Raw genomic sequence first — 21,001 nt, forward strand, 5'->3', positions numbered from 1 at the left:
GTTCTTATTACAGCTTAAACACGAGGTCCAGAGCTTACCTCTGGAACTTCATTTTGATGAGTAAGATTGAGCAGCTAGAATTTCCATTCTGTGTTTCCATTTTAGCTATAATAGAAGCTTCACCGAATTTGCAAGACAAGTAAATCTCCACACTTGAAATTTGAAACAATAGTTGGTCACAAGATGAACGGTTGAGAACTTCAATATTTCCATGCCTCACATCAGTTTTTGTTGACAGTTGAGAATTTGGGCATGATAGCGCAATTGCACAAGTAGAGAATTTGAACATCTTTAACCCATAAGGTTTTCTCATCACGGCCACGTTTCAGAGGGAGAATTTTACTAATTAATTTGTTTACATACAGTGATGTTTAGTGGGGACGCCTTACTGCTTCAGATTAATATATTGTTTTCCTACAGATTAATATGTAGTCTGCAAGGGCTATGGTTTAATTAGCTCTATTTTGCGCCATACAAAGACCTTCCTAAGATAATGTGCTAATGGCACTGGTGCTGCACGCAGAATTATTGTAAACTATTTGCTTTGTGCCATACAAAGACCGCCTTCACGGATGTAGCATTGTAAACTATATGCTTTGAGCAACGAGTAATGTGAAGGAGAGGAGCAATATCATATCTTGAAATTTCTTTGTATTTTCTTTAAACATGCTGTATTAAATGTTAATTCTTCAGTTAACAATGAAATTTCTTTGCTGCGAGGCTATTAATTATGCATAATGGGTAGCTATATTTCAAACTATAAGCTTATTATCCCTGCATGGTGCTCACCTGAAAAGGCGGTCCAGAGATATGATCAGGCAAAAAGGTATATTTGCTTTTTGAAATGCAAAGCCTTACTAATTGGATTATCTTTGTAGCTCTAATTCCAATATCCAACCATTTATTTAGTTACAATTTCGTGGAGTATTTTTCAGCTAAGGAGGCAGTTGCTCTCCATCTTGTGCAGTATCCTGTTTGTATTATTGGACCTGACTTCCAATACCATGCCACCAGTACGTACTGTTGGATTGATCTCCCAGCCAATAAGCCCAACGACCTATTGGGCCTTAGTCACGCGCCCTGATCGGGGGCGCCCAACCCTACATGGTTGGTGGGCCCCCGTCGCACTGCGCTATATAAAGTGGTGGGGGCCGGCGGCTCAACGTACGAGGTTCACCGTGAGCCAATCCGCCTCACCAACAAACCCTAAGTCCGATCTAGCAAGGGTGCGCAGCCAGCGACGGGAAGACGCCACCGTCATCACCGTCGGCCTCACTGCACCCCACCGCGTCGCTGGACTTCACCGACTCTTCCCCAACCATCGCTGCCCGTGCGCAGACTGCACCAGCGAACCCGATGGAGGCCTCTGGATCTACTCCTTCCGCGGTGTCAGGTCGTAAGACCTAAACTACTCCTCTCTGTTTTTCTCTGGTAGTACTAGAACTAGTTCTAGGTCTTTGATCTATCATGCACCCCGGCTAGATCCCTACCTAGACGATCCAAATAGCATAACAATGGTACCAGAGCCACGATTTAGGTATAGATCTGGCTTAAGAAAAAGAAATCCAGTGCGGATTTAGAAAGTAGAAAGAGGCTTCGACCGACAAACGGTTCGGTTGAACCTTAACCTCGATCCCTTCGGATCTGAGAAAAGATGAGGGTTCGGGAAAAGTGAAGAAAAGATACATCCAAACCCTAGATCGGGTTTTGGGACAGAGATGATAACATGGTTTCAACTGGAAACCGGACCTCAAACCCGTGAAGAAATCAATTCGGGAAAAGATAACTGTGCCATCCCTAACCCTAACCCTAACCCTAACCCTAACCCTAATTGGGAAATCGGATGAAATCCGAACAAACGAATCAAAACAAAAGGGGAAGAAGGGGAAGGGGGTGGCCTACCTCGCCGTTGCGCGGCACTGCAGTCACGCCGGCGCGCGGGGGGGGGGGGGGAGAAAGGGTTGGCCAGGGGTGAATTGCTCGCCGGAACAGGCCACAGAGGCGCCGCTGCCAGGCCGCTCGACGGCGGCGCGCTCACCCGCTGGGGAGCGCGCACGCCAGCGAGGGGGCCGGCAACGGCGCCAGGGCTCGCTGCTCGCTCTCGCCGTCAAAGCTCGTCACTCAGTGCTGCGGTACTGAGGAGAGAAGAGAGAGTTGTGAGGCAAAGAGAGAGAGAGAGAGAGAGAGAGAGAGCGAATGAGAATGAAACTAGGGTTTCTGATCGGGGCGGCCGCGGCGTGTTTTAATCATCCGAACTCACCGCTCGGCCGTCGGATCTGAACACACGGCTCAGATCGAATGGGCCAGCGTCGCGGCCCAGGCGGGATAGAGCGCGAGGCTGAATTCCCGGCCCAGGCCCAGGTTGCGGCCTGGGCGCGGGGGAGCGCACAGGAAGACGCCTGCAGCCGTGGGCCGTGGGCCGTTTGCGTTGCTATGGGCCGAAATGGCCGAACACAGTGAAATTGAATTCGTTTTATTTTTTCCAGAAACTTTTGATACATATTTGATGAATTACAATGTCCAACTCTGCACAATTTTGATCCAACGACAATTTTGTTCAGAGAAAAGTAAAGTTCTATAAAGTTTCTGAAAAAATAATAATGAGAATATTTACGTTTTCTGCTGCGTATTTAAAGATATAATTTTCATTATTAAATTCGAACCAACAGGAGAATTTAATTTTGAAAAATAGATATGTTTTAATTGATTATAATATTGTTTTTATTCTGACCAACGTTGATTAATGGCAATGTTATCATGTTTTGTCTTGCATCAATTCTATTTTCTGCCCAACGGTGATATAGAATTAATGTAGAGAACAATTGTATGTTTTAATTTTGACCAACGTTGAACTAAGGCATGCAATTGTTGTTATTATTTGTGTTCTCATACTATTTGAATTGTGTTTTCAGGCGGATACAACTTGATGAGTTGTATCAAAGAGATCCTCACTCTAAAAGGGGATAACTACATTGAATGGAAGAAAAAGATCGACTTGGCCTTCATATTGGCTGAGGTGGACTGGGTAGTCACCACACCGTGTCCTAAAGAACCTGTGGCACCGGTGAGGGAGATAGATGAGACTGATGCTGCATGGCAGAACAGAGAGCGGGACTTTGCTCCCGTAAAGATGTCTTTTGACCTTGAACATAGAAAGTGTGTCACAGCCAATAAGAAATGTTTGGCTGTGATAAAGAATACAATTGAGCCTGCAATTGTGGGCTCAATTCCAGACTGTGACACGGTCACAGAGTACCTAGAAAGAATAAAGAGTCAGTTCACTGGCTCTTCAAAGACATATGCAACCCAGCTGATCAAGCAGCTGGTCACAGAAAGGTACTCTGGTGGCGGCAGTGGCATTAGAGAGCACATACTGAGAATGAGCAATTTGGCATCTAAGCTCAAACCAATGGATTTGGCACTCAAGGATGAGTTTCTTATTCATTTGATTTTTGCTTCTTTGCCAAAAGAATTTGACACCTTTGTTGTTAATTACAACATACAGCCCAAGAAATGGGATTTAGAAAAGCTCATAGCCATGTGTGTGCAGGAGGAGGAATGAATAAAAGTTTCACAGGGTGGTACTATCAACTACCTAAAAGATAAGAAAAAGAACTATAATAACAGCTCTTCCTCCAAGTCATCTAGAAAGGGTCCCATGCAACAGTCTCAGAACAAGCAATTCCTAGTGGATAAAGACCAGTGTCTCTATTGTAAGAAGACGGGACATTATAAGAAGAATTGTCCCGATTTCCTAAAGATGATTAAGAAAAATAAAGGTGAGAACATTATTACGTTCGTAAATGAATCCTTGTATGTCAAGTTTTCAAAATCTACTTGGTGGATTGATTCAGGTGCAACTATTTATGTTGCTAATTCTTTACAGGCATTCCGTTCGATGAGAACTTTGCAAAGAAGCGAAAGTCTCATTAAAGTCACAAATGGAGTACAAGCAGATGTTGAGGCCGTTGGCGATCTTCCGCTAGAGCTTGCTGATGGCTTCATACTTTTTCTTAGAGATGTTCTTTATGTACCTTCTTTGCAAAGAAACTTGATTAGTGTATCAAAGTTGGACCATGATGGTTATGATTGCCATTTTGGAAATGGCAAATGTCAGATATTGTTTAATAATAGATGTATTGGTCTTGCCTTCCGACAAGACGAGCTTTATTTGTTATCACTTTGTGAAAATGTGAATTTCGTATGGGATGTGAATGAGAATGTATCCTCATCGAACAATGCAAACAGAAAACGAAAGAGAGCTCACGATGCGTTGTCGAAATTATGGCACTATCGTTTAGGCCATATTTCGAGGGGAGAATAGAAAGACTAGTTAAGAATAATATTCTTCCTCCATTAGAGCTCTTAGATTTAGAACAATATAGAGATTGCATAAAAGGAAAGTATGTAAAAAAATTAAGAAAGATGCCAAACGAAGCGCATGAATTCTACAGATTATTCACATAGATATCTGTGGTCCTTTTCCTGTAAAGAGTGTGGATGATTTTATTCATTCATAACATTCACAGATGATTACTCCCGCTATGGCTATATTTATCCAATTAAAGAAAGAACAGAAGCATTGGATAAATTTAAGATATTTAAGGCAGAAGTTAAAAACCAACACAATTTGAAGATAAAGATAGTCAGGTCTGACCATGGTGGGGAGTACTATGGTCGGCATACCCCATATGGCCAAGGTCCTGGACCTTTTGCAAGGTTCTTATAGGAGAATGGCATAGTAGCCCAGTATTCCACACCGGGCGAACCTTAACAGAATGGAGTAGCTGAAAGGCGTAATCGTACCCTGATGGATATGGTGCGCAGTATGATAAGTTACTCTAGTTTACCGATGAGTCTGTTGATGGAGGCGTTAAAAAACACCATTCATATTCTCAATAGAGTACCAAGTAAGTCGGTGCCCAAAACACCGTATGAGTTGTGGACAGGAAGAGTACTCTCACTTAACCACTTGCGTGTGTGGGGGAGCCCTGCTGAGGCTAAAGTTTTTAACCCAAACATTGGGAAGCTAGATCCAAAAATAGTGAGTTGTCATTTCATTGGCTACCCAGAAAAGTCAAAAGGTTTTCGTTTCTACTGTCCAGATAGACATACAAAGTTTGTGGAAATGAGACACGCTGTCTTCCTAGAGGATAAAATGATGAGGGGGAGCATGGTAGCTCGAGAAATTGACCTTGAAGAGAAGTGGGTGTATGCACCCACTCCGATAATTCATGAGCTATTTTTCTCACTACCTGCTGTTGCTGCACCGACAGTACAAGACACTGGTGCTAGCACCTGTTGTTATCCCACCTGTGGCAACAATGAATGATGATGAGGAACCTGTTCCTCAGGATCCTATAGAACCTATTGCCACACATAAGGGGGAGCAACAACAGCCTTAAACAGAAAATGTGCCAAATGAGGAGGCCCCTAGAAGATCTCAAAGAGTTAGAAAATCAGCTATTCCTGCTGATTATGAAGTGTACAACACCGAGGATTTTCAAATGGAGGATGATCCCACCTCATTTGAAGAAGCCATGAAAAGTGATCATTCATCAAAGTGGCTTGAGGCCATGGAAGATGAAATGAGATCAATGAATACAAATAAAGTTTGGGATTTGGAGATAATTCCTAAAGGAGCCAAAACAATAGGCTGTAAATGGGTCTACAAAACAAAACTTGACTCTTAAGGAAATATAGAGAGATATAAAGACCGACTTATGGCAAAAGACTTTACACAAAGAGAAGGGATTGATTACAATGAGACCTTTTCTCCAGTCTCATGTAAGGATTCCTTCATAATCATAATGGCATTAGTGGCACATTACGATTTAGAATTACATCAGATGGATGTAAAGACGGCATTTCTCAACGGAGACTTAGAGGAAATTGTTTACATGGCACAACCGAAAGATTTTGTCATGGAAGGAAAAGAACGATTGGGATGCCGCCTAAAGAAATCCATTTATGGATTAAAACAAGCTTCAAGATAGTGGTACTTGAAGTTTGATCAGACAATAAAGAATTTTAGGTTTAAAGATAATGTCGAGGACAATTGTGTCTACGCAAAGTTTAAGAATGGGAAGTTTATCTTCCTTGTCCTGTATGTGGATGATATCTTACTTGCTAGTAGTGATGTCAGTCTACTACTGGAGACAAAGAAGTTTTTGTCCTCAAAATTTGATATAAAAGATCTTGGTAAAGCTTCGTTCGTTCTAGGGATCGAGATTCACCGAGATAGAAGAAAAGGGGTATTAGGACTGTCACAAAAGACATACATAGAAAAAGTCTTAAAGAAATTCAGTATGCATAAATATAGTCCCTCACCTACTCCTATAGTCAAGGGCGACAGATATGGGGATTTTCAATGCCCTAGGAACAAAAATGAGATCGATTAAATGAAAGTGGTTCCATATACTTCAGCTGTCGGAAGCTTGCAATATGCTCAAGTGTGCACGCGCCCTGACTTGACATTTGTTACCGGGTTACTTGGCAGATTCCAGAGCAATCCTAGAATAGAACACTGGAAATTGGTAAAGAAAGTCTTGCGTTATTTGTAAGGAACGAAATGCCTCATGATGACGTATAGAAGATCTGATTCACTCCATATAGTGGGATATTCAGATTCTGATTATGCGGGAGATAATAGAAAATCCACGTTTGGATATGTATTCACTCTCGCAGGGAGAGCTATTTCATGGAAAAGCTCAAAGCAAACCGTTACTACATCGTCCACAATGTATGCCGAGTTTGTAGCGTGTTATGAGGCAACGGGGCAGGTGAACTGGCTAAATAAGTTCATACCCGGTTTGAAGGTGGTTGACGACATCAATAGACCACTGAAGTTATACTGCGATAATAATCCAGCAGTACAGTATGCTCACAATAATAGGTCAAGTGGTGCTGCCAAACACATTGACATAAAGTATTATGTTGTGAATGATAGAGTCCGGAATCAAATGATAAGTCTTGAGCATATAAATACAGAAAATATGCTCACGGATCCGCTTACAAAAGGCTTACCACCCAACGTGTTCAGAGAACATGTAGCCGGCATGGGTTTAAGGGAAAGCCTATGATTCCTGGACTATAAAGGGCCCAAAAGTTAAAGTAACTATTTCATATCAGAGACGTGCATTGTAGCTGTTAAATCTATCGGCGATTGACCGTGACGATAAAACATGCTCTATGCATCATCTGTGAAGAAATGAGTAAGGATAAAAGAATTGAAGTTTAAAGTTTAAAGATAAAAGTAATAGTGTGAGATCAAGGGAGAGAATGTTGTATTGGTCTCCCAGCCAATAAGCCCAACTGCCTATTGGGCCTTGGTCACGCGCCCTGATCGGGGGCGCCCAACCCTACATGGTTGGTGGGCCCCCGTCGCACTGCGCTATATAAAGTGGTGGGGGCCGGCGGCTCAACGTACGAGATTCACCGTGAGCCAATCCGCCTCACCAACAAACCCTAAGTCCGATCTAGCAAGGGTGCAGCCAGCGACGGGAAGACGCCACCGTCATCACCGTCGGCCTCACTGCACCCCACCGCGTCGCTGGACTTCACCGACTCTTCCCCAACCATCGCTGCCCGTGCGCAGACTGCACCAGCGAACCCGATGGAGGCCTCTGGATCTACTCCTTCCGCGGTGTCAGGTCGTAAGACCTAAACTACTCTCTGTTTTTCTCTGGTAGTACTAGAACTAGTTCTAGGTCTTTGATCTATCATGCACCCCGGCTAGATCCCTACCTAGACGATCCAAAGAGCATAACATGTACGAGCATGGATAGGAGAGGCGCGGGCGGGGAGTGGCGTGTAGCGAATGCATATTTGGTGGAACGAGTGGAGCCATTCTATTCAAGCATTGCACTCTTTAGTAGTATTAATATCTGTACCATAGAGCCTTTGCAGATCAGTGAGAACAATGGCCATGTTCTTATTATTAGTGCCGGGTAATACATTTTCCATTTCAGTTTATGGAATTGTAACATTAATGACCCATCTTTTGACTGTCATGTGTTCTTAGTTTTCATTGTATTATTTTGTCATTCTTGACTGGAAACAAATTATTCTCATTTGCACATAGAATGAATAGCATGCTATTCTCTAATTTACTTGAGCACTACAAAGTCTCGAACAGTCAATTAGGTTCGTTTGATTCTTTCTACAATGTTCCCTGTTACATTACATACCCATTGAGCACTGCTCCAGAACGTTAAGCAGTTCTTGGCTTATTGCGCATTTCCCAGCTTCTATGTGATATTTTCTGCTGACTGTAATCAGCAATATCTATTGCTATGTGCATCACTCCATGTAAAAAACATGCTATGGACTATGCGCTATCAAACATTGTGATAGATTTGTGATCTGCTGGTGCCTAATCGAGCGATCCAGTGAAGCAGCTAACTAAATTCCTGTGCAGTGGAGCAGCCAACTAAATTCCTTCAATCGTTTTTATATGCTTGGCTGTTACACATATATGAAGCATTGATCCAGAACATTAGCAAGTTCTTGGCTCCACGCGCGCATGGGCGCGCGAAAGCCACTAGTTATTAATAGTGGGTGGCCAGTTTAGGCAGGTAGCAGTGTAGCACAGCAAGCACAACGCATTATTCGGTCAGCTAGCACAGCAAGCACAATGCATTATTCGGTACTCATGGTAGATCCAAGCATATACCCCAACTCTAGAAACACCAAAAGAATATCAAGTACGTATACAAAATTATAGGCTGCCCAGAATATCAAGTACGTATACAAAATTATAGGCTGCCCCTGCATCCTGAGCTGCTCATGGAACGTGTTGATTCCGAGAACCATCGCTATAGAGTTTATCTTGTAATATCAGAAGTCACAGAAATAACACCCACACACGACACATTACAATCATGACTATAGAGTTTATCTTGTAATATCACAAGTCACAGAAATAACACCCACACACGACACATTACAATGGAATGGTAGCCAGCATTATGGCTTAAATCCAGAAAGCAACAGGTCTCTCTAGGTGATCCCAGTAGACTCTTGCGATTTCAGGTAGTCGATAGGACCCAATCTGCCGGTGTTTTGCAGTTCGCAGATCTCCGTTCTTGTCATATTTGAGAGAAAAAGTTGTAACTCGAAGCAGGTAACGACGGCATTCGGGCAGCGATTCCATCCAAATGCCCCCTTGGCGATCATCAGTAGAGAGACACTGCACGAGGCAGAAACTGCACCTTTCACCCACATACACAAGCGTCGCGCCAATATGCTCCTCCGTCGGATCCACACAGAAGAGCTTCTCCTTGCTAAGCTTACAGGTCGGAGGTTGCCGGTTGTTGGTGTCGGCAGATAAAACATCACAGGCACAGAGATAACCGAGGGTGTCGGGGTCGCACGACAGCCCTACCCAGGCATCCAGGTCGCGGTCAAAGTACCCGCGACCTTTGAACGGCAACCCCCACGCACCGTGACGCGTCCAGCGGGTGCTATCTATGTTGAAGGAGAATGTAGCAAGCTTGAGTCGCTTCAGCGTGAACTTCAACATGCTGAACACCATGGTCCGTCCGTCGGGGTGCACGGTGTGGGAGACAACAGTCTGGTACTGCGGCATTGGAAGGTCGTACCATGACCAGTCGAATTTGACCTTGAACCGTGCGCCATCCACTGGCGGTGGAGGAGGCTGGAGCATCTCAAAGTGATAGTCGTCCAGGAGGAAAAGCTTGCCGTCCAATTGCACATAGGCGCAGGCATATGAGCACGGCTCTGACTCGCGCCGGGGAGCTGCGGTGAGAGCCCGCGTGTGGACGTCGTACATGGGGACGGTGCCCCAGGGCGTGTTGTGCACCGCCATGAACATGATCTTGGAGCCAAAGGCTGCGAACAGACCAGAGCGCGCGTGAGGAGCCTCAAGACGGAAGACCGCCGGCGGCAGGCACTGCTCGGTCATGCAATCATCATCTGTGGATTGCTCTAGGTCGTCAGAACCGGAGTCCGGCGGCAAGTCTATCTTGCGGATGCTGTATCCCAGCTCCCAGTCATCCAGGACAAGGTAAAGGTGCTGCCGCCGCCGCCGAGTAGAAAGCTTGGCTGAACCGCCACCGCCACGCTCGTCGGACGGCCGCTTTGGCATCTTTATTCGATTTCCTCGTAGCCTTTGCTCCTCCAACCCCTCGACTCCTTATTTCTCTCTTCGCCTTTCTTCGTCCAACCCCTCAACTCATCATCTTATTATTATTATCCTCTCTACGTCCTCTCTTCCCTTATTTGAAGATCCTTGAAGCCCTGCAGTTCGTATCCGAATTCAATCAATCCCAGATGTCTCCAATCCTACTCCTACATGGCTAAAAACATAAATTCGAATCTGAATCGGAAAACCAAAAAGGTCATATGTACGCACCTCCGACTCCAAACCACCATCAAATCAGACTTTGGTCGACTGGCACGAAGCAAGAGAGAGAGAGAGAGGTGCCAGGATCTGAACCCAGCGTAGGCCTAGGCAAATATCCCAAAACACAATTCGGTACAAGAGTTACATAATGCTCCAAACAATTCCAATAACACATCTGAAATGTGCTAGGATGATGATAACCAAATCAGAGGGGCATTCTACATGCTGTGAGTCTTTGGAAGAATAACTCATTAGACCACTGAGAAAAACTGAAAGTTCTAACCTGCTGACCCCGTGGAGAGGACGACGATGTTCAAGGCTCTTCACTGCGAGGTAGATCGATCGATGACCAGAGGGGTCAGCCGGCCATAGAAGCCGGCGTGCGCGTACAGAGTGATGTCTCCCCAAACGCAGCTCTGACGGTTTGTGATGGCTCTACGATTTGGGCCGCGGCGGTAGGGTTTGGACTTTGGAGCGGTGGGGTTTGGGGGCGGCGTGGTGGGGCTGGGCGTCACGCTAGGGTTGGCACGGCGGTGGAGCGGTGTGATTTGGGCTTTGGGGCACCGGTGGGAGCAATAGGGTTGGGCCGCGCCTCGCGCGAAGCAGTGGGGTTTGGCGCAGCGCGTGGGCTCCGTCCGCGCTACCCGGAAAACGTTTTGTAACGCAGCTCGCAAATGAAAGCGCACTTGCCGATTTCCGTTTTCCTATCTGTATAGGGTACGGTATGTTTTAGTAGAAGTAATAAAGTCGTAAATAGCAGTCTGAGTCGATTCTTCAAACCAGAGTATATTGAATAGTTCTAGGTCTTCCTAGACTATCCATTGAATCCGCCCATGCCTCGGAAGGGAAGAGCAACGACGGAGGAGGTCGAGAGTGGCAGCGGAGCGGATACAAAGTGACGATTGAGGCCATTAATAGCGTATTATGTTGGCTCCGTTCGCTGGTCTGAAACTTGGCTGAAACTGGCTGATTCTGTGAGAGAGAAACACTGTTTGGCTGGTTTGGTGAACGGTAAATTGCGAACGGCCCCGTTATGCGAGGCATCTCCAACAGCAAAATTTCTTATTTTATTTTACTTCCACATTTAGCTTTTCTAGAATTGTCATGCAGTAGTTGATAGGGTTGAAATCTAACGTGCAAAATTAAGATATAATTTAATAGAAAAACTAGTGCATATCTAGATATGTACTTGAGCCTTTATAGATTTTAAAATCTCTAATTCAATCCCTCTAGGGCGTCTTGATCTTAACACATTCAACTGATCGTGTTACGTGAAGAAGCTCGAACGAGTTCCGGAGCCTCACGAAACCGAACCGAATCAGCATGTTGATCGGATAATCTAGCTACCTACCACGTTACAACATCTACTGACATGGATACAGGCTCTGTCCGCTACAGATTATTTTCACTGTAGCTACGGCTCTTTGCTGCACGCAGCCGCTGCTGCAGCTGCAGCGGGGAATGAGCACTTCCGAACACGCTAATACTTAAAAATAAGTTCGCCTCTCGTTTGTTGCTTGATATCATGTATAATTGTACCCACTGAAGAGCGGTTTCAATTGGAGTCTTTTAATCAAGGAGAGACGATCAGAGGCAATAATCACCTGATTAAATGAGAGACCTGCTGAAACAACGTGCACTGCATGTCTGAGAGCATGTGCCTCCGCTAGCTCTGGTTTAGTGACCCTATCAAAACCTTGTCTGCAAGCAGCCAAAAAGTTAATTACCAAACTGGTCTCTCATCGCTAATCCAGCTCCCTTCCAAAGTGGCGGAGCTTGAACGCGCATCGCAGACATAACTTTTTAATGACAACGCAAGGACGCACATCAATAGCTAATCTATGCCAAATTTAAACAGCGATTGATGATGGTACCTCTAATTTGAAGATAGTAATCCGTTAATTCAACAAAGACCAACCGAACAAGAATAAGTGTCCAAATTAAAGACCAAAATCCAACATTCCAAGACCTAAGAAACCTGTAAATTTGAAAAGGAAATCAGTTAGTGACTTAGTGTGTAATATATGAATTATAATGCAATAATAAAGTTATGAGGAGACATACCACTACACCACTAGCCTACTATTAAAGAACTAATCGTGTCTAGGTCTTCTTGGTGGCCTAGGCAAGTCAATAGCCCAATTTTTTATGGCTTGAAATGTCTTTCTGATTTCATCTCCATCAAGGCCTCTAAAAATCTCTTTCTCAATGTAACAGAGTATCAAGTCATTAAGCCATTTATCAGACATCCTATTGCGCAAATCTGTCTTGATTATATTCATAGCCGAGAAGGCTCTTTCAACAGTTGCAAACAGGTAGAAGCAATGCTAGCTTGATGAGGCGATAGACCAATGGAAAAGTGATGTCTCTTTCACTTTTAACCATCTGTATGGCCAAACTTCCAAAATCATGACAAGCCTTGAATTATTCAACTCTTCTCATGTGAAGGATGAATGTCTGAAGTTGTTCTCTTATATTAGAGCGATCCAAGTCAGAGAAATCTTCTTCATATATTTCAGTTAATCGAGCAATCTTTTCAACAATAAACTTGGAAAAGGAGTCTCTTGGGTCAAGACATGAGAAGTAAACAAGTAACTCTGATGATACCTCATTGAAGCGATGGTCCATCTCAATGATAATAGCATCAATAGCAGCCAAGAAAGTATCAACATGGTAATGATGCTCTTGAGTGATTAAGTTACCATCTAGCCTTGATCGACCCCATCTAGGTATTGACTCATCCATATTTGGTATGGGAATCTTCTTTTCAGTGCAAAATGATTTGACTTCATCAAGCAACGGCTCCCAACCTTCATTTCTCAAAGTCATCAACCTTGTTTTCACATCAACAAGCAATAACTTGGCCTGAACAATATTTTGATCCTTTCTTTGCAGCAGCTGAGATAGCTCATTAGTAATGCGAAGCACCTTCAACATCAACTTCATATTCAAAACAAAAGAGAAACTCTCCATCTTGCGCACCAAACCACCCGCTCGACTAATATTACGCTCATCCTCATGAATCATGGACAAGACCTTAACCAAAGAATTCCACATTGTCTCAATACGAGCTAAGGTTGTTAAATGAGAACCCCACCTTGTTTCTCTAGCTCTAACTAAATTTGTCCTTTGGTGCTTGCCCTTTCCTAAAAAAATTTGACCACTCTCCAATTTTTCCAAAATTTCTTCTCAATGTTTTGTAATTAGCTTATCCTTTCTTTTACAAGATGAACTAGCACTTGTGACAATCAAACTAACATAGTTGAAGGAATCCTCAAAGGATGACCAACTAGATGTGACAGAAACAATAACCAATTGCAATTGGTGGGCAAAGCAGTGAACATAGAAAACATATGGGTTCTCATCACGAATTTGCTTTTGTAGCCCATTGAATTCTCCTCTCATATTTGAGGCTCCATCATATCCTTGTCCCCTAAGCCTAGCAACAGATAATCCATATTTAGCAAGCATCTCAAGCAAAGATTTTTAGTGCATTTGAAGTTGTGTCCTCCATGTGCTTGAGACCCAAGAACCTTTCCACAACCATTCCATCTTTGTTCACAAACCTGCAGCACATGGTACAATAAGGATATAAATAAAAATAAATCAACAATGACACTATTGACTTATGAGACATACATCAACTAACCTCTGAAAGCCCTAGTTTGGTTTTGGTTAATTGATGAAACCTATTGGACTAATCCCATGCTTAAGCGTGTAGATAAGTTAGGGTGGTCCAATCGAAGTGATGAAGCTAGATGATGATCATGGAGATGATGATGACCACAAGATGTTGATCAAGTGCTTCACATTTTGAAAAGAAGAAAGAGAAAAACAAAAATGGGCTCAAGGCAAAGGTATAACCATAGGATCCATTTTTGGTTTAATGATCAAGACACTATAGAGAGTGTGATCACATTTAGGATAGATAGCCGTACTATTAAGAGGGGAGAATCTCAGTTAATACGGTTATCAAGTGCCACTAAGTGAAGTCATACATGCATGTGCATTAGGACCTAGTGTGCTAACATAACACCCTTGAAAATGATTGTGAAAATGCTAACTCACGCACACATATGGTGGAACACTTGTGGAGTTGGCACATTTGCAAAGGGGTTGAAGAAATGGTGCAAAGGTGCTCATGCAGTAGCACCGGATGCTGCACCGGACGCTGGCCCCGTGGGATCGGACGCGTCCGTTGCGTTACCCTATCCTCTGTTTACACTATCAAGTTGCACCGGACGTGACCCCGTGGGACCGAACGCGTCCGGTGGCAAACCCTAGGCGAAGGGGGCTCTATGCAGCGCGCACCGGACGCTGCCCTTCGGGCGCGACCGGACGCGACACTGTCTCTATTGGAATGACGGTACTAAATGCACCGGACGCTGGGTGCGTCCGGTCAAGAGGACCGGACACGTTCGGTCGTTAAAAATGGCTTTTGAAACCTCTCTGAGTTGCACCGGACGCTGAGGCGAAGCGCGTCCGGTCAACGCACCGGACACGTTCGGTGCAAACTCAGTAAGCGCGCTGAAGGAGCCGTTGCATGCCAACGGTCGAATTCAAACGGCTAGGACACGTGGCCGCTGGCGGTGCACCGGACGCTGCGCACTGGACGCGTCCGGTGCCACGTGCAGCGTCCGGTGCGTACGCAGAGTGCCCTATGAGTTGCCCAACGAGTATGTTTGTTGGAGGGGGTCTATAAATAGATGTTGGCCGGCTCCAAGGGATTTCCCTTGACCTTTTGAGATACTAAACATTCCCTTGAGCTAACAATACTCCCTCCAACTCATCTCCTTGTTTGATAGTGCAAATCAAAGTGAGATTGAGTGATTCCAAGTGCTTGTGCTTGTGTGGTTGCATCTAGTGGCACTTGGGGATCGTTTTGCTGTGGTTTTCTTGTTACTCTTGGTGGTTGCCGCCACCTAGATGGCTTGGAGCAGCGGTGGAAGATTGGCACGAGTCGGTGATTGTTCGTGGCCATCTCCCGGTGATTTGTGAGGGGTATTGCACCTTCCCCGACGAAGAAGTCATAAGGTAGCTCTAATACATTGCTCGTGTCATTGAGTTACCTTCACTTGTGGATCGGTTCTTGCGGCGCCCAATTGTTGGGCTAGGTGTGTGATACATATTAGTCGCCGAACCACTAAGTGTGTGGTCGACACAACGGGGACGTAGCGTGTCGGCAAGCACGTGAACCTCGGGAGAAAATCATTGTGTCATCATTGTCTCCTTGGTTCATTTGGTATTCATATTGTGATCAATTGTCTCTTGCCGGTATTGGTAACTATTTCTATCACTTGCATTATATTCATATACACTTGTGTAGTGTTAGTTGTAGTGCTTAGTAGTAGCTCTCTAACTAGAAGTAATTAGCTTTTACTTGTTCTCTTGTGTAGAGTGTAGCAACCTAGACATAGCTTTGTGTGCCATAGAGATTAACATACTAGAATTGCTTGGATAGGTGGCTTGCAACACTTAGTAGAGCTAGTGCAAAAAGCTTCGCTTCTTAATTGACTAATTAAGTTGCTCTAAGTGTTTTGTAGATTTTTAATTGGGCTATTCACCCCCCTCTAGCCATAAATGATCTTTCAACCTCACAATCATAGCCATTTGCTCTGCTATTGAGATATCACGAGATTCATCAATGAGAACAGAGAAAAGATTATCCCCAATCTCATCCTTTATCAATTTACTAAGCTCTTTTGCACAACTTTCTGTAAGGTCCTTTTGAATCTAGTGAGAAGTCATCCTAGCAATTTTTGGACAGCAGTCATCAAATGCAACCCTCACCTCATTGTTCCTTTTCTTGTACCAATCAAGCATCTCTAAGAAATTCCCTTTATTTAAGGATGTTGCAGATTCATCATGTCCACGGAATGCATGACCTTGGGCAATGAGAAATATTGCAATGTCTAAAGCTGCAGTCACTCGGACCTCATATCTCTTCTCAACATCTATAGTATTGGACTCAAACTTACGTGAGATACTTGTCCTTTGATTACTAAAGTCATCCGCACATTTTCTTGCCTTGTTGTGGCAGCCATTAACAGCCCGACAATGCTCTGGGAATCCTCTATTTGCTGCATTCCTCCAATTATCATAGCCAGTCTTACTAAAAACAACATGACCAAACTTTTCATGCTCTGCTTCTCTCCTAAATAAAAAGCAATAGAAACAATAGGCTGCATCCTTTGAAACACTATATTCCAACCAATCATAATTATTAAACCATGCTGCCCGGAAACATCTACGAATTGTTTTTGGAAATGCATGACCTCTAGGTTGGGTTGGACCCTTCAACAAATAATCCCTCTTAACCTCATCTCTAATGTCAGGGTGAAATCTATCAATTGCTATTCGACATCTAGGATCAGCAATAGCATGAAGATTTGCATCAAATTCCCTAATGAGATCAGTACCTGCACTTTCTTCTTCATCCTGTGTTTGTGCTCGCTCTGTTTGGGCTTGTGCTTGTTCTGTCCTAACATCAGTTGATTCAACTTGAGAAACTACTACTAGTTCTTGATGTATTTCTTCAGATTCCATAGCCACACCAATTTGACTTTCATGGGTACTTGGGCGTGATCCAGAACCAACACTCATGCTTGAAAAAATGACTTCAAATCTACACATATCCAACTAGCAAAATCTCAATTATCACATCTCAGATAAATTGCTAAATGCCTAAATCTCAAATCCACAATTATACCTCTTGTTACCAATTTTTTCTTCCCAATTGCAGAAGAGGCATGACAGTTGGGGGCGCCTCCGCCTCCGCCTCGGCCTTGACCTCGACCTACTCCTCCTTCTCCCTCTTGCTCTCCTTCAGCTTCTCCCCGGCCACGCCCACGCCCATGGCCAGTGCCTGTTGTCTGCTCACCGGCGTCCTCCATCAGAGCAGCCTGCCTGCGCCATTGTTGTGAGCAGCGAGTGGGTGCCGCGCAGCTAGGGGCCGGCCGGCTGGGGCAGCGCAACAAGCGGCACGACGTGGGCTTGGGAACGGCCGGCTGGGGCAGCTGCAGCGAGCGGCACGGTGGGTGGCAGACCGTGGACGCAAATGGGAGGAGCCGAGGAGGGCGAGCGCGATTGGGAATTAGGGGTTTGGGGGCACTTCCACTTGGGCCGGCTGGGCTTATTGGGCCTATTTTCCTTCCCTCGCCGTTATTGCATGTGCCTCGCTGTGCTCTCGTTGCGTCGGACGCCGGCCGCCGCCGCTCCGCCACCGCTCCTTCGCTGAATCGCTGGCCGGAAGGGAGGAAGACATAAGGGTACTAGTGGTTCTACTCCGGCGGTAGCTGGGGCAGCCGCCCCACCCTGCCGCATGGGGAGCTCTACCTCTACTTCCAATTTGATTAATCTACAAACAAGGCGGCATCAACATTAACCTTAAGCCATCCTTTGGGCGGTGGAGCCCATCGTTTAGGACTAGCAGGGTCACACTGTTGGAATATGTGATCTCGGCTAATTACGAGATTAATTATGAGATTAATTAAGAGTTAAGTTTCTGGTCCACCTATCATATTTATCCAACAAATAAGTATTGCCGTGATCGGCGACAACCCTTAGATCTATTAGGGTTCGGCCCCTCGGCCCACAGCGCATCTATAAATAAGAGGGAGGCGCCCCTGCGTCTCCCATCCACGTGAAACATTCACATAACCAGATTAGGGGCTAGAGGGTTCGGGAAGGTCGTTCTCCCATCCGGGCCAGTGCCGGTGGCGTCCAGAGGGCTGCCGCTACTCGGCAACTCGTCAACGTCACCTGTAGAGGGTTCCCAAACCCTCAGCTGGCGATTCACGTCCATCTGCTACACCCACGACGACTGCATCGACACTAGAGGCACTAATGGCGACTTCCAACGCTGGTCTGGCACTTATCTACTTAGATCTTCCGCATTAGATGAGTTGTGGTCATGTGATAGTCTATTTATAAGATCCTGTGTACATTTGCTACATATTTTATGCTAAGATTAGATTGAACAATCGGTATCAAGAGCCTACTTAGATCTACCATGACCCCTGTTAGTGCTAGATCATGTTTTTATGCCTCTGATATGTTAGATTAGTTTCGTCTAAGTCAGATTAGATGTAATCAGTTTTTATCTAGATCCATCTTATCTGTTACATGCATGATTAGTCTCTGTGCTGCATGTTTATGTTACCTAAGTACCTTTTTAGATTCGTTTTAGATCTGATCTATGCAATCAGTAAGTACTTAGTCCCTAATTAGATCTTATCTGAGTTCGTAAGTGTAACACTTAAAAAATAAATATATAGAGGGGGTGCTGGTTGGGCAGGCCCAAGCCCAGCCGACTAGGCCAACTCTCCCTGATCCTTTATCCTTTCCCTCTCCCATTCATCCTCTCTAGAATAGCCACTTCGATTTCTTACATTCCCTTCTTCCTCCCCTTGCTCTCCCATGGCTTCCCTCCCCTAAATCCCCTCTATATAGCACCAAACCCTTGGGGCAATCTAGCAAAACAAATCGGGGACGTCAAGTGGAGCAAGAAGAGGTGCATCTTCCATGGAGATCTGTCCTTCCCCGTCTCTTCCCGCTGCTCTAGGGTTTAGGGGTAACCAAGGTGAGTAGGATTCCGTCCTTCCCTGCACGAATTATATGTCTATGATGGGTTTGGCCTTGGGTATAAATGGATTAGAGGGGAACAAAAGTTGTTGGGATGTCATTCCTCGGATTTCAGTGGTGCAGCTACTGTAGCTTTTCTTGGGGAAATGATTAGGGATACTTAGAGGCCGAAATAGGTGTTTTGGTGAACTAAAAAGTTGTAGAGGACCTTAAGATCTATTATCTGGTGAAATATAATGATTTTAAGCCAAATGGTTTGAGAGAGATGATTTTTCTAAGTTAGCTGTCATGTTCTGACAAAGTTTTGGACAGAACTGGATCTAGCAGGATTTTGATAACCTTAGAGGCTTTATATGACTTCACAAATCATAAGATACTTGTATTACTTTTCATTAGATTTCTATATTGGTAAAGATCATGGCTTTTGGATAAGAGCAACTCTAGATATAGATTTTCAAAGTTAGATGTACTGTTTTCTCTGCAGAATTTTCAGTTAAGCTTTTCTCATGCATTAGGCCATCATGTTGATCCTATATGCAAATGGGAATAACATGAAAGTTGTAGATTATGAAATGATATGCTAGATGGTGAAATTTTGTCATTTTTGGACTTATGAATTTGGAGATATCAAAATGTAAGGCTCGCTGTCTCAATTCTCGAGCAGATTCTAAAACCTGTTTTCAACTGCAGATTAGGCCATCTTTTAAGCATGATAAAAATATAAACTCTTCATGAAAGTTGTAGGCCTTGTTGTGTAGATCCCCAAAGTGTATTTGTTTGCTATCATAGCCTTTATGGATTGGTTGATACAAAAAGGTGAAGCAGCACTGCTGCAACGGGTTTAGTGATTTGTTCACTGTTTTGCATCGATGTCGGGTTAGGGCGTAGGTGCGCTTTACCTACTGTTTATATTTGTTGAAATGAGTTCTACCTCTGTCGTTATACTACTTAAGCTGGTGGTAGTACTTCGGATTGCACATAGAGCGATCATCACCTCATTGGAGGCAAGTAAACATAGCGGTGGTTTGCTACAAGCTTTGACTTGTTATTTATACTACCTCCACCTTAAAAATTCAGAACTCCATTCAAGACAATATTACATCTCAACCATGTTATGGAATTTGTCATATGCTCTATGCTCTCTATTTGAATATCTATGTTCCTACACTTATGGTTTGATGATGTTCATGTTAATTCAATGGAATATGGTTTGTTGCCTCTATGGCGAGATGCTGATGATGTTATATGTGGTGTATCTTTCCTTCTATAACATTGCACTGCATCTCATTCCTGCATTGGCATATGGAGTTATGTCACCACTTGCTAGCCGCGACCGTACTGGTACATCATCGTTTATTAGGCATAACGATGCAGCTTCATACCTTGTTGGGTATGAAGGCAGGAGACATGGCATTTGCATTGCATATGCATTGTGATTTTGGACTATGGCATGAAAGCCTTGGACTAAGGTTTTGGGAGAGTTTGTGAGAAGCTATGCTTCTCCAAGGTTTGGTGATGACTAATGTTTATCTCATATGAGGATGTATCACTTGTTGGACATATCTCATTGCTTATTGTTGGCTTACATATAAATGAGGTTTAATCGATGTTTAATGAACTTGTAGTTTAAATAGCTTGTTAACGCAGTTTACTTGCTGAGATTTTTATATCTCACACCCCTTTCTATTTTTCTAGGTACTCAAGTGACTTTTGCTTGAAGGGTGGGAAAGTAGCAGCACCTTTGCACATTAATGCCATAATCCAATGTTAAAATAATATGTATTGTAGTAATAACATGATTCGAAGTGGACCTTATACTTATGGTTCTCATTGGGTTGTTTCCTGTAGGCTGTTGTTGATGCTTATCTGTTCATTAGGATGCTATATCTTGTTGGTTGAGCTTATTTATATCTCTCTATATGTTGTTGCTTCCGCGTTACTCCGGTTTTAAGGGGAGATGCTGCCAAAATTGTTGTTGATCACTCTAGTTTCCAACTCTTGTGGTGGCATATTAGGTAGTGAAGTTTTGGGGTGTCACAATAAATTACTGAT

The 21,001-nt window shown here is 44.1% G+C and overlaps 1 protein-coding gene and 1 pseudogene across 1 annotated transcript; both read right to left on the reverse strand.

The window, feature by feature from the left end:
* Positions 1-8,850: 8,850 nt before the first annotated feature.
* Positions 8,851-10,787, reverse strand: LOC136509929 (uncharacterized). The gene is made up of 3 exons (XM_066504517.1): positions 10,650-10,787; positions 10,376-10,470; positions 8,851-10,260 (listed from the first exon to the last, which is right to left on the reverse strand). Exon 3 carries the CDS (start codon positions 10,106-10,108, stop codon positions 8,975-8,977), a length of 1,134 nt encoding a protein of 377 aa, XP_066360614.1. The 5' UTR covers positions 10,109-10,260; positions 10,376-10,470; positions 10,650-10,787; the 3' UTR covers positions 8,851-8,974.
* Positions 10,788-12,459: 1,672 nt separating this feature from the next.
* Positions 12,460-17,222, reverse strand: LOC136510959 (uncharacterized; annotated as a pseudogene).
* Positions 17,223-21,001: the final 3,779 nt, after the last annotated feature.

This window comes from Miscanthus floridulus, chromosome 16, assembly GCF_019320115.1.
Source record: "Miscanthus floridulus cultivar M001 chromosome 16, ASM1932011v1, whole genome shotgun sequence".
In the NCBI taxonomy this organism is placed as follows: domain Eukaryota; kingdom Viridiplantae; phylum Streptophyta; class Magnoliopsida; order Poales; family Poaceae; genus Miscanthus; species Miscanthus floridulus.